Source organism: Capsicum annuum, unplaced genomic scaffold (genome assembly GCF_002878395.1).
Source record: "Capsicum annuum cultivar UCD-10X-F1 unplaced genomic scaffold, UCD10Xv1.1 ctg4464, whole genome shotgun sequence".
NCBI lineage: Eukaryota > Viridiplantae > Streptophyta > Magnoliopsida > Solanales > Solanaceae > Capsicum > Capsicum annuum.
Window position 1 is genome coordinate 1 of NW_025852185.1, and position 14,712 is coordinate 14,712.

The 14,712-nt window shown below is 35.9% G+C and overlaps 1 protein-coding gene across 1 annotated transcript; it reads right to left on the minus strand.

Annotated features, from left to right (window-relative positions):
• Positions 1–560: 560 nt before the first annotated feature.
• LOC107865628 (disease resistance protein RUN1-like) lies at positions 561–7,920 on the minus strand. The gene is made up of 5 exons (XM_047403572.1): positions 7,147–7,920; positions 5,646–6,765; positions 2,087–2,365; positions 1,520–1,990; positions 561–1,434 (listed from the first exon to the last, which is right to left on the minus strand). The coding sequence occupies exons 1-5, from the start codon at positions 7,776–7,778 to the stop codon at positions 883–885; spliced, it is 3,054 nt and encodes a 1,017-aa protein (XP_047259528.1). The 5' UTR covers positions 7,779–7,920; the 3' UTR covers positions 561–882.
• Positions 7,921–14,712: the final 6,792 nt, after the last annotated feature.

The following is a 14,712-nucleotide window of genomic DNA, read 5'->3' on the forward strand; positions in this document are numbered from 1 at the left end:
CAGTATCTAAGGACGAGGCACGAAAGAGAAGTCGATAAGAATTTTATGACTGCTTTTATTGGCCTTTGAACCTAGACTTCCCATTTCCAAAGTTTCAAGATTTTTTAACTTTTCAACAAATTCAGGCAGTTGATTTATACCCATAGTAATTGCTATTTAATTTATGTTTCTCGGAAAAAAATAGTTAGTCAAAAGTTAGAACATTTGGTCATGGTCAAACATTTACCAAACTCCAATTGCTACATTCCCCCGAATTTGAGAAAAAAGACCTAGAAATTTTGGTCAAAATTCTTTTGAAATAGACCGAAATAACATAAAGTGCAAAAAATTGTACTTCCAAATGTGAGTTGCCATTAAATATTTCGTATTTTCATAGTTTCGATTGAATTTAACATTCAAAGTTCGATAAATGTCTGACCGAGTCCACATTTGCTCACTTTTGACAGACTTAAGGGACTAAAACTTCTCAGATAATAGACTATTTAACCAACAGATTTGTTAATGGTTGCTTAAGTTGCTATATAGGCTACAAAGTGGAGTATTTAACACTGCAAGTAATAACGTTGGAATAAGTCATAGTTTTCAAAGTATAAGCGCAGCGGTAAGAAAAAATCACACAGCGAATCAGTGGATCACACACTTAATGACACGGACAATGGCATGCTTGAGTCTTTAGAAACTATGCAAGTGTTGAGAAAGTGAAGATTGGGGAGGGAAATAATAAAATGAATGATGATTTCTTGTAATAAACAGTATCAATTATAGTTTGCTTGTCAACTTTTTGTCAATATAAAAATTTATATAACCAAATCAAGTACCCATCTTAAAGGTAGTGGAACTTGCACTCATCTTCTTGAAACCCTTAAGAGGATGAGTGCAAGTTCAAGAATGATCCATGCGTGGACAGTGGGAGTCGAAAGGGCGTCTTGCTTTATACGGGGAATGACCCGTGGCTTCTGTCAAAGATGAAGACTTGCGATCTCGCGCTTCTTCTGGGTATGCGGTATAAGAATGATCCACTTTTGCTGGTAGAGATGTAACATTACCATGTTGGTCTAAATATAACAGATGTATCCCTATCTTGCTTACAGTAGCTTCGACATGGCACTCCTTGACTGTAATCTCTTCCCCCCCGTTGAACACCAGGCCATTAAAAGGTCTATTTGAGTGAGATATGTAATATACACGTGATACTTCTCCGTGTAATATGGGTGTTTCAATATGCCTATTCCACGTCAAAAATCGCTCTTTATGTGCAACAGTGACAATGAAGTATCGAAAATGGGATTGATTCCAGCCGTCGCAAATAAACCAGAGAACCATTCCTAAGAACTTATACTTATGTTTTGGCATAGTGAAACAGATAGATGGAGCTGTTACTTTATTGCTGCACCAATCTGGAATTTCATTGCATTCGAGATAAATTTGTAACCCCTGCTTCATCAGATAAAGACACATGCAATTAGATCATTAATTATGTGATTGAGAGGGGGAGGGGTGGGGGGTGGGGGGGAGTCACCTGATATGGGTTGTTCCTAGATGGAAATGATAAAGCGGGTGCACTAAAGAAGCCTTCATTGAATGGATTCTGCAGAAAACTGCAATTACACATGTTGATCGACTCTATAGAAGGGAGGTTGTCCAACTCCGTAATCTTGACCAATCTTTGGCAATTCCTAAGTTCAAAAATTTTAAGATTCTCTAAATTTGATACCGGTGGGAGTGTGTGAAGATTCTCACAGTCATTCAAACGCAATTCCTTCAGTAGTCGTAACTTAGAAAAATCGAAGGGTAGACAATGGAAATTGTTGCCACTCAAATCTAAAGATATTAAGGAGGATAAACTCCCAATACCCACATGAATACCTGTATCGGACAAATTACAATATTGAAGCTGCAAAATCTCAAGACTTCTTGCACCACTGAAGTTTGAAGTCTTACTGAGGCGCTTGCAGTAAGAGAGATTCAGCTCCTTCAATTTTTTGCAACACTAAATGTAAACCAAACATAGTTTACAGTAAGATTTTGTTTCACTCAATTGCAACAAGAGTATACATGCATGAAATTGTGGAATTGAGTAACAAACCTGCAAATTCAAACCAAATTCTTCGATATCACTACCTCGCATATCCAAAACTACAAGATTAGCAGCTGGAAAATCTGGTGGTATATAATTTAAAGGACATTTTTGCCAAGACAACCATCTGAGCTCCTTAGACAACAGCATAAAATCTCCACTAATACGTAACTCATTGATTATAAGCACCCTAAGTTTCTTCATTTGCTTAAATGCCTCAGTGCTCAAGTCCACTCCCTTTAATTCCCCAACTCGATCTAACTTCAGTACTTCTATATTTTTAGAGCCCTGTAATTCAACAAAAAAAAAAATTATCTTAAGCAAATGTTAAATCCCTGAAATTAAGACAGAAAATGCTTCATACAAATTGGTGGATTGTTAATTATGTCTTGAATTTTTCCTGTATATTTTAGGAAACTCATGGTTCCTATTGGTTTAGGAGACCCCGAGATCCTTTTTCTTTATAGGTTTAGGAGTTAGGACTACTTGGGATCTATATGTAGGGACGTAGTTGGGGATTCTAAAGCATTGTACACTTCTTCTTTTAGTGGAAAATTTTCTCTGCTTTTGCTTGGAGGATTAGGGCCTAGACGAACCTCACTAGATTCTTGTGTTATTTTTCTTCTCTATGTTTTTTGTTTGTAATTGTGTGCTAGTTAACCCACAATATTTCCGCAATAATTGGTATCAGAGCAAGGTTGAAGTTCAATACATAATCAAGGGTTAAAATGTTTCCACCATCTTCAACAAAGTATGAAATAGAGAAATTCGATGGAGGATCTAGTTTCAGTCGATGAAAGATTAGAATGAAATCGTCCTTGGTATTACAAGAGTTGTGAAAGACAATGGAGGAAACTTTTTCAAAACAGTTGAAAGAATAAAAATAAAGCAGATCTGACGAAGAGGACTTTGAGTGCGATCTTCATGAGCGTTACATATAGCATTCTTCGAAAAATTGCTAAAGAGAAATCTGCAGCAACGACAAGGAAGAAGGTAGAAGATCTGTATTCTAAGAAATCACTAACAAACTGCCTCTATTTGAAAAAGAGGTTGTATAATCTTCATATGAATGAAGGTACACCAATTAGAACTCACCTCGATGAGTTTAATTCAATTATAATAGATTAGAAAAACGTAGATATTAAAGTTGATAGTGAGGATCAGGCCTTGGTCGTGTTATGTTCGTTATCATCATCTTACGATACTTTTATTGATACATTGCTATATGAGAAAGACGATATCTCACTAGATGATGTTAGTAATACATTAAAATCTAAAGAGTTGAAGAAGAGTTTTTCAGGTAACAGAGCTGAGGACAAAGGTCTTGTGAGTATAAAAAGAACACAATAGAAAGACTTTAATAGGAATAAGTCTAACGTCAGATTGAAGTCCAGAACAAGGAAGCAGAACTTCTATGATTGCGGAAAACAGAGTCACTATAGAAGAGATTGCCCTAAACTAAAGGAGAAAAGAGGAAAACAGAAAGCTAAATTACTCAGTAAATATTATTGACACTAGTAGTAATTCTGATGAAAGTGACTACGTAGAAAATATTTGTGTTGTGAGTTCTAATCATAGGCACAATTCATCTATTCTTGATTCTGGTGTAACTTTCCACATGTGTGCCCACAAAAACTAATTTGCAACATACAAACAAACGAGTGGGACTGTCTACTTAGGTGATGATAATCCATTAGAGGTAAAGGAAATTGATAACATCAAATTGAGAATTTTCTGATGGTATATATTATCAGAAATATAGAGTGCTGGCATGTTCCTTAAATGAAGAAGAATTTGATTTCTCTTTCGACTTTGAATGATCAAGGATATAAATTTCACTCAGAAAATGGAGCACTTAAAGTGTGTAAAAGTTTCATGGTACTTATGAAAGGCAAGCTTCATTCTAGACTTTATTATCTTCAAGCGTGTGTAGTTGAAAGGAAACAATTGTAGTTTGTGCAAAGAGTGATTTGAATTAATCTCAGTCGTGGCACTTGCGACATGGTCATATGAGTGACAAGAGATTATCCTTGTTGAACAAGTAGAATTTATTGGATGGTTACAAAAATCAAGCCTTGAATTTTTATAAACATTGTGTATTTGGTAAGCAAATATAGGTGAAGTTCAGCCAGAAAACAAAAAGACCAAGATAAGTTAGATTATATACACTCGGACTTGTGGGGTCCAAAAATAGAATTTCCTTCAAAAGCGGTGCCAAATACTTTATTGAAATGGTTTTCTAGACTGTTGTCCAACAATTGGTACTCTGTAATTATAAATGTGACCAGATATAGTGGAAAAATTACATAAATCTCATATTTAAGACATTATATTACACAATATCCCTTAATATTTTAAAAATTACATAAAATCCCGGATTCATATTTACTAGTGATACATATGTTATATGTATCACTACGGTATACATATGTATATACAAGTGATACATATACATATGTATCACTAGTCCATATTATCACTGCTTAACATATGTATCACAATTCGAAATTTCAGGATGAGATGTAATTAGCAAACTATCCAGGATTTATGTAAGTTACTCTACTTTAAATCTACTAGAGGATTTAAACAATGAATAACGGCCTAAAATGCCCCTAAACGATAAGATCAATATTGCCCTCCGTTTATTTTTGGGCCAAAAATAACCTTGATATTATCTTTTCTAAAAATTACATAAATACACAACTTATATTTCCAATATTATAAAAAAATTTAACTCTCTAAACATATTACAAAAATTTTAATAAATACATAGAATGCTATGTAATGTCGACTATGTTATGTATATTAATAGAAAGAGAGGGTAAAGTAATTAAAAAAAAAAGTGAAAGAGAGTGTAATTACTCCCAAAAGGTTATATTAATGTTATTTATACATCTTTTTGGCTCGAATTCGCTTTTTATTTTAAATGTCCCACCAATCATAAGGTTGATAGAGGGCAATATTTTGACAAATTCCATAGTTTCCGGGCATTTTTGGCCCTTCCCCATTAAAATAATTTGATATTTTCATGTGGCCTCATATGATTGGCTTAATTTTGAATTCCATAGTAAATTATAATTCGAGAAAAAAATACTGTTTTCACCCTAAACTATATACGATATTGCTGAGACATACCCAAACTTTAGGAGGTTTCTATTACCCGACTAATTAAAACCATATTTTTTACAACCTTAGTGCCTACGTGGCACATGCGTGTACCTAGCTGGACCTTCAGTGTGTTGATTCACTGATGTGTCACGTAGGTACTAAGGTTGCCAAAAATACGGTTTTAATTAGTTCAGGGTTAATAGGACCCTCTTAAAGTTTGGATGTATCTTAGAAATTTCGTATATAATTCGGGTGCAAACAGAGCATTTACTCTTATAATTTTAAAAAGGTTAGTCCTCTCTCTACACACCTACCTCTTCTCCTCTGCCTTAGACTCTTACACAGTTCTTCTTCTTGGATCTTGCCTACTATTTTTAAAAGTTAAAATCTTTCTTCAACTTATGACAATTAAATTGAAGAAGAGAAGTACAACCAAGATAAAGAAAAAGGATTTACTGACATTATTTCCTTGTAGAACATCACAGACTTCTTCAGGGATGAACAACCTGCTCCGTTTTCCAGGGTATTGAGCTGATTCCAAGCGAACAATTTCTCTTCCCATATCCCGCACTAGATCATGCATCACCAAACAAAGCCCATCCCTTTGGAGCAAGTTCCTTTGAACTAAAGTTGCAATTTCACTTTCAGTATGAAAGCGACATGCATTTAATATTCTGGTAACGTCATACTCAGATAACCCATGGAAGGCACACGCAATATCAAGGAAAACATTCTTTGTGTCATGCGGAAGTCCATCAAAGCTTGTCTTGAGAATGCTTTGGATATCATCATGAGGAATTTCAGTTAGTTTCTTGAATTCGGATGTCCATTCTTTAATGGATCTCCCTCGCAAATGTGACCCCAATGTCACAAGAGCTAATGGTAGCCCACCAGAATATTTGATTATGCGATGTGCCAAATCAACATAATTTTGTGGTGGCAAAGGAATGTTTTCAAAAGCATGCCTATAAAAAAGTGACTCAGCTTCGTCATCATTTAATAGTTTGGCTTCATATCTCTCTTTTTCTCCAAGCTGATTTAGCATTTGCTTGTCTCGGGTAGTAATGATTATTAAACTACCCAAACCAAACCAACTTCTTTCTCTTGCTAAGGCTTCTAGTTGTTTTTCAGAGTCCACATCATCAAGAACAATTAGAACCTTCTTTGACCCGAGTCTTGATTTGATTAGACTGATGCCTTCAGGAACACTATTAACTTTGAAGTCCTCAGTTTTGAGCAGTATATTGACAAGTTTCTCTTGTACCTTGTCTAGTCCAAAAATTTTATCTTGTGATCTAACATCTGAAAGGAAGCAACTACCATCAAAGTGTACATTTCGAAACAATCGATTGTAGATATCTTTTGCTAGAGTTGTTTTACCAATTCCACCAAGTCCATATATACCAATCATGCGAACTTCATTTTCACATTCACTTTGCCGTAATGACTCCATTATATCTTTGGCATGAGAATCTAATCCAACTGGGTAAGAAGCAACATGTAGAGGTGTATGGTTCACCTCTTTTTTGACATCTTTCATAATAAGCTCAATAAATTTTGGTTCATCCCTACGTCCAATTTTTAGCAAAAACAAAAGTTAAAAGAAAAAAACAAGTAAATAAAACTTTTAACATTTGAAAATATTTAATTTGATGAAAAAATTTCCTCGTAATAAAAAATATTCCTTGCATGAGTTAGGCCCAAAAGGCCTATTTTTACATAATAGCTAAGGTATACACAGTGCGGTGAAGCTCAGCAGTATCAAAATTGAACATACGTGATGGGGAAATCCAATTTGAAGGAGTAAAATGGATACTCGTTGCCTTCTTCATAAAACACATTTAATTTAAGTTATATATACAGATAGTATTTAATGAATGACCATTAATTACAATTTTTACCTTGTGAGACAAATTAAGTAATATATATGGATAATAAGTGATTGAATGAAGAAGGAATACCCATTAGCAAGTACTGGCCTTCCAGATAAATTTGCAACTTCAGTAAGCGCAGCTGCCCACTCCTGCATTTGTTCAGCCCCAAATTGTTCCTTGAGTTTAGCAAATTCTTTACCGAATTCCCCAGTTTGCTTTCGAACTTCAGTAGGAAGAACATCATAGAAAATAGGCATAACTCTCTGCTTTAAGAATATTTTGCATTGAAGAATTTTAACCAATTCTTGGAGACACCAACTAGATGAAGCATATTTTGTCGACAAAACAACAATGGAAATAATTGACTTTTCAATTCCTCCCTCTAATGCAGTTGAAATGACATCGCCCTTCCTCAAACTCTTATCGTCTTTGAAGATTTGAAATCCATCTCTACGCAATCTGTCATAAAGGTGACCTGTGAATGTACATCGGGTGTCTTTACCGCTAAAACTCAGGAATACATCATAAAAGAACTTGGAGGATGTAGATGATTCTCCTTCACTATCTGAGGAGTATGAGATGAAAGAATGGAAGGAGTGGGAGGATGAATTAGACTCTTGAATTCTTTGCAATCTGTCATAAAGATGGTCTCTGAAACACAGGAATATATCATAACAGAATTTGGAGAATAATGAAGATGATTCTCCTTGAGTATCCATTTGGAAATGCAAGAATTAATTAAGGGATGATTGATTTTTATTCAAGGCTTCAGGGTTCTACATATATACACAGAATCAAAATTATTTGGTCAAGTCACTCCAAGTCTCTTTCTTTTAATGGATATTGATGAATGAAATCCTGCAGCTTTGGCAACTGTCCTCTCTTTGAGCTAATTTTTGGAGTGTGAGTTATGCCCGAGGTTCAATGTGGCCTCAAGGAAACCAAACAGTTGTGGTGGTGGAAAAAGTCGAGTGTGAGGGGTGATGAATAGAATGTTCCATATTTGATGAATGAATGAAATTCTAGCTTCTATAAGACTTGGGCAATCCTCCTCGTCCAACTTTAGCTTTATAAGGTGCGTTAAAATATCTTTTTCCAAGTATATGATACTATGAAAAATGAGAGATAATTTTCTAAAAGCATGTGGTACTTCTAAAATTAAAAATCAATTTTTGTTATATAATATGGATGTCATGCTATATGTATATATGTGAAATATTAGAGATAATAGTTAGCAGTCAATTTAGATTTGAAGGTCAACTATTCATTGTTCAATTTGGATTTAAATACCTCAATAGTTGGCCAACTTGCCAACTTGAAGCCAAGTTTGGCAAGCTTAGAAGCTAAATTTGCTGTCAATAAATAGCCACCATTTGTATGTCTTATTGAGACATCAAAGTAGTAATAAATGTACTACTAAATTCTCTCTAGTTCTCTCCTTTGTTTAAAGTTTGATATTGATATTTTGTCTTTATTTTATAACATGTTATCAGCATGAGACTTTACCGTTTCAAAATTTGAAGGCTAAGAAAAGAAAATTGAATCAAAAGGTGGAGAAGGCAAGACCACAAGAACTATGCGATCATCACGACTTGGGTTTCACTTTTCTACTATTTATAATAAGATAAGTATATTATTTACTCATGTTCTTTAGTTGATTTTGAAAATAATATTGATAATCACAAAGTGGTGATATTATATTGTTATTGTCACGACCCGAGTCGAGGTCCTAGCCGTGGCGGACATCCCAAACCATGGAGGCCCAAGCACCCTTCTATATCTGGTAATCATGCACGATATTTGTATTATAAAGAAAAGATGTGGAAATATAAGTTATTACGAAATCATGGATATATTCTGAATTATGAATATCAATACCAAGGAAATCCATCAACATCTATTTCAGTCTGCGAAATCTCTACTACATTCAAAATGAACAAACTGTCTAAAAACTGGGACAAGGCCCCCAGTAGACCTAAACCAAAATAAATAACAAGTGTCTGGAAAGAAACAGGCCTTTCGGAATAAAAAAGGCTCACCAAGTACATACTTCTGCCTAATAACTCTACGGCTTAGCAGGACCTCTAGACTGAGCCACAGACCCTAAAATATAGGGGGGTCAATACAATTGCACTGGTACGCAGAGCAATCCAAAATAATTCATTTATATATATAAAATAGATGAGAGCAGGTCATGAAACATCATACATGATATAGTTTAAAAATACATGAGCAAATCTTTGATAATCATAAAACATTCTTGTCAATGCAATTCTATTCTTTGTATTACTTCTGAGTTAGGTGGTACGCCCTACAATTCTACAATCTCACGGGCTATATGGAGTCCTCCCTTAACTCGGTGGCCAAGCCCCCAACCCAAGTTTGTCGTAAGAGTTGGAGTTTCTGATTCTGATATGCCACAGGGCACTAGGCCAGCATATAATCCCTCTTGGGGACAAAATAACCCGTATCGGCAAAACACGATTACGGACAATGAGTTACATAAACTCGTGCCTTCTTCGGGTAACCACCTACATCTCTTTATGCCCATTTTTAACCTTTTATGAACGTTTATATTTAAGATCCCATGTTCTGAAATTCTGAATGAAAACTAATTTCTATTGTTATTCTGAGTCTATTATGACATTATCTGTTTTGGTGTCATCACACCAAGACTTGCAAGTCGTATACCTGAGCCATAAGGGATCATGTAAGATTCTTTCATTTAACACGATGTTCAAACAACTAAAGCGTTCAGACAGTATAAAAGTTTTCATATTTCAAATTATAAGTCAAAACCATGCAAAGATTTTTATCCTTTCAACAGTTCCAACAAATAGTGGTCAATTCTTAAAACATTCCTGAAATTCCTCAAATTATCATCTTTAGCATTTAAATCATGATATTATCCCCCTCTTCAATCCTCAATCATCATAACATTCATACAAGATAATGAGACTCTTGACTCATTCTTTAAATCATGCAAATTTAGGAATATAACGCTCCGAAAATGAGTCCCGAGACGTCACACGGGGCTTAAGACTACAAGTAACTCCAAGCTAACCCTTTGAGCCTGCTACTACACATAAAGCTTACTTAAGAGTGAATAAAACAATCACTAGCTCTGTCATATCAAAATCATAAGAAATAAGAATAAAACACTTTGTCAAAATAGACACAATACTGATAATCTCAACATACTAACAATCTAGTAAACTAGTCTGACAAAGACTCTACTACTCACTAGACTAGAGAGTCATTGGGACAGATTCCCAACTGACTCGAACTAGACTGAAAGCAATAAAAGCATCTACTCAAAATAATAAACATCTGAAGATAGGTCCCCAACCATGAGGACTCACCACTGTAGAGAACTAGATAAAGTGCTCGAAAATCACTTATAAGACTGGTGCTGAGCACCTGAACCTACATTACGAGAAAATGTAGCACACAGACAAGTATGTGAATCAGTACCTTGGGAATGTACTGAGTATATAGGGGTGTATGCAATTAAATATTTAACATCATAATCTTTATAGAAATCATGTATGCTATAATAGATGACTCACAAAGCTTGAAATAAATTCTCATAATCATGAATAAGAAAACATATAATGTAAATCATGCGAGTCATCACACTTAAATATCATGAAAGCAAGAACTTCGGTAAAACTCAAGGACCTAATACTTTGGAACTTTTAAACTTTATAACTCAAGGACTTAGAAACTTTAGACTCTTATGAACTTGGAACACTTGGGACTCAACGACTTTGGAGTTTCTTCTAACCGGCATAAACCATGTGAGCTACATAGAGTCCAACGTCTTCCCCACGTTGGGGAGAGTTATCCTATCCTTGTTATCGTAGTAGGACCATAAACTTTTAGTGATCACTATCTTAACCCACTGGGGGTAAATCAGAAACCTACGGGTGCACGTAGTTCTGGGGCATGAGACCTTGGAATCAAGCCCAACTCGGTGCTAAATACTATTCCCTTACTTAGTTCAGAACTTTAAAGAAAATTCACCTTAAACAATTCAACAACATGCAATGGGAGCCAATATGATTCCCTTTAACTTAAATCAACATGATGTGGATTTATTTCTTAACTTAAAATTAAAACTCAATATTTTCTTGAAATCTTGATAGGCTTATCATCAATAAACTTTAAAATTGCAATAACATAGAGATATAAGAACAATTATTGAAACACTTTAAGGAGTATCATAAATTCATTCTCAAAGAAATCACAATTCCTCAATAAGGCTCCATTCATGACAACAAATCTTGGAAATCCTTGAAAATATAATATCAATATAGGAACATGTAACTTATAACATGAATTCTCAACTCAAACCATGAGATACTCATGAAATTCAAGACTTAAATAAATTCCATAATTCCATAAACTTAAAAACATAGCAATTTAAGCATACAATCTTGGAAATATGAAAAACTTTAAGAAAAATTAAAGCTTTTGGGCACAAGAACGAAAGGGTGTTCTTGTTCAAACCCCACATATCTTAATCTTGAAGCTTTTTATGAACTCTTGACTTCGAGACTCTATTCTCAAAACTAATGGGTGCTTCTCGTAGCCCTCGGAATGGGAAATCCGAATCTCCAAGAATTATCGAAAATGTAAGGTTGAATCTTGAGATATTTCGGTTTTTAGGTAGAAACCCTAATGAGAGTTCTTGGTGATTTTGGGAGAAACTATTCTTATTTTGGTGTTCTTGGGATTTTATCCCTTGTTAAGGAGGATAGAGGGGTGAAAATTACCTAAATTGCCCTTAATGACTCGGAATAGGAAGCTGAAAAATGGCCTGGGGCATTTTCCAGGGCGGCGCCCTGCCTAGATCACCGGAGTACCCAGGGCGACGCCTTGGCTATAGTTGTGGGGTGACCAGGGCGGCGCCCCGCTTAGCCCAGGGGAGAACCCTAGGCGGCGCCCCTAGATCGCCTCGAGCTACTGGAATTGCATACCAAACATGCCCTTAAGCTCGTCTAAAAATTTTGAAACTCACCCGAGATGTATTACGACCTTGCCCCATCGCAACGCAACAAAAAAATCAAGAAACAGAGGTCGGGAAGGTCGTGAAATAATTCAAGAAGATTGAAGGCTCAAAATAAAGGCTTTATCTACAGGGAAACTTTACGGAGTCTTACAATATCTCCCCCTTGGGAACATTCGTCCTCGAATATCGTTAGATAGACTTAGAACGTAGAGAAAACTAAGTATACATAGCTAAAACATTTTGCTAAACTTACTCTACTTCATTCTAAACTTTTGGATTCTTCATTGAATACATACACTTATGAAAAGAATGATGCTACAGCTGCAACTTTATTAGAAAGGGACTGAATTAAGAGAAAATGGTACCTTCGGCTTGATTTGAACTTGCGAAGAAGAGGTGTGGGTACTTGGATCATATATCTGCTTTCGCTTCCCAAGTAGCGCCATCAACTGACTTATTCCGTCACAACACTTTGACCAAAGGAACTTCTTTGTTCCTTAGTCTCCGGACTTGGTAATCTAGGATTTCAATTGGAATATCATCAAATGAAAGACTGTTTTGAACATCAGGACTTTCAGAAGGATCTACAACAACAGAATCACCAATATGCTTCCTAAGCATGGAAACATAAAAGACAGGATGAACAGCTGACAACTCTGCAGGCAACTCAACTTCATAAGCTACTTTCCCAACACGGTTAAGAACTTTGTAAGGGCTAATATAATGGGAACTAAGCTTTCCCTTCTTCCCAAACCTTTTCACCCCTTTCATAGGTGAAATTTTCAGATACACCAAGTTGTCAACTTCAAACTCGAGGTCCCTTTTTATAACATCTGCATAGGATTTCTGATGACTCTGAGCAGTCTTCAACCTTTCTCCAATCAACCTCACCTTCTCCATAGGTTCAAAAACTGCATCAGGTCTAATCATAGTAGTCTCACATACTTCGAACCAATCGATAGGTGATCTACACCTCTTACCATACAAAGCCTCAAATGGTGCTATCTTGATACTAGAGTATAACTATTATTATACGCAAACTCTACCAAAGAAAAATGCTCATCCCAATTCCCTTTAAAATCAATAGAACATGCTATCAACATATCCTCCAAAGTTTGGATGGTCCTCTCAGCCTGACCATCAGTTTGCGGATAAAAAGCAAAACTCATATGAACTTGGGTACCAAGACCCTTCTGAAAAGCTTTCCAAAACTGCGAAGTAAACTGAGTACCCCTATCCGAAATGATAGACAAGGGGACTCCATACAACCTGACTAACTCCCGAATATAAAATCTAGCATAGTCCTCAGTTGTATAAGATATATGCACAAGAAAGAAATGTGCTGACTTAGTCAGCCTATCAACAACCACCCAAATAGAATCATGATGATGATGCGAAAGAGGTAAACCAGTCACAAAATCCATGTTTATCTCTTCCCACTTCCAAGTGGGAATACTAAACTCTTGCATCACACCACCAGGTCTTTGATGCTCTACCTTGATTTGTTGGCAAGTTTCATACTTCACCACGACCTCCGCTATATCCTTCTTCATACCACTCCACCAATAGATTTCCCGCAAGTTGCGGTACATCTTGGTAGCACCGGGATAAATGGAATACCGCGCACCATGTTCATCAGCCATGATTCTCTGCCTTAGATCATCAACACGCGAAACACACAGTCTACCCTGCAATCTCAATACACCATCTCCCCCTTGGGAGAAAACCTTTACCTTTTGGTCCTTTACTGACTCCTTCAATCTGACCAAACTAGGATCTAAATTTTGTTTCTCCTTCACTTCCGCAACTAAAGAAGATTCAGAACTACTCTGTACCAAAATATTCCCCTCAGCAGAATCAAGCAATCTAACACCCATTCTAGCTAAACAATGAACATCATAAGAAAAATCATTCTTATCCCTATCTACATGCGCAACACTACCCATAGACAACCTACTTAGGGCATCTGCCACTACATTGGCCTTTCTCGGATGATATAACACACTCATATCATAATTTTTTAACAACTCTAACCACCTTCTCTGCCTAAGATTTAAATCTTTCTGAAAAAATACATACTGCAAACTTTTGTGATCCGTAAACACGTTAACATGAACATCATACAAATAATGTCTCCAGATTTTCAAAGTAAAAACCACCGCAGCTAACTCAAGATCATGGGTTGGGTAGTTCTTTTTATGGGGTTTTAACTGTCTAGAGGCGTAGGCTATAACCTTACCTCTCTGTATCAACACACAATCCAAACCAATTCTAGAAGCATCACAATACACCACAAAACCATCAACATCATCAGGCAAAGTCAATACAGGGGTTGAGGTGAGTCGAGTCTTCAACTCCTGAAAACTCTTCTCACAAGAATCCGACCACAGGAACTTAACTTTCTTTTGGGTCAATCGGGTCATAGGAGACGCGATAGAAGAAAAACCCTCAACAAAATTATGGTAATAGCCAGCTATACCCAAGAAACTTCTAATGTCAGATGGAGAGATAGGTCTAGGCTAATTTTTTACAGCTTCTGTCTTTTGAGGATCAACTCTACTACCTTTGACTGAAATTATATGACGCAGAAAAGCAATTAACCTTAGACAAAACTCATATTTGCTGAATTTGGCGAATAA

Coding starts and splice junctions, on each gene's coding strand:
- LOC107865628 (XM_047403572.1), bottom strand. CDS start 7,778: ATGGATACTCAAGGAGAATCATCTTCATTATTCTCCAAATTCTGTTAT. Junction 1,991..2,086: donor AATTTGGTTTGAATTTGCAG/GTTTGTTACTCA, acceptor GTTTACATTTAG/TGTTGCAAAAAATTGAAGGA. Junction 1,435..1,519: donor CTAGGAACAACCCATATCAG/GTGACTCCCCCC, acceptor CTGATGAAGCAG/GGGTTACAAATTTATCTCGA.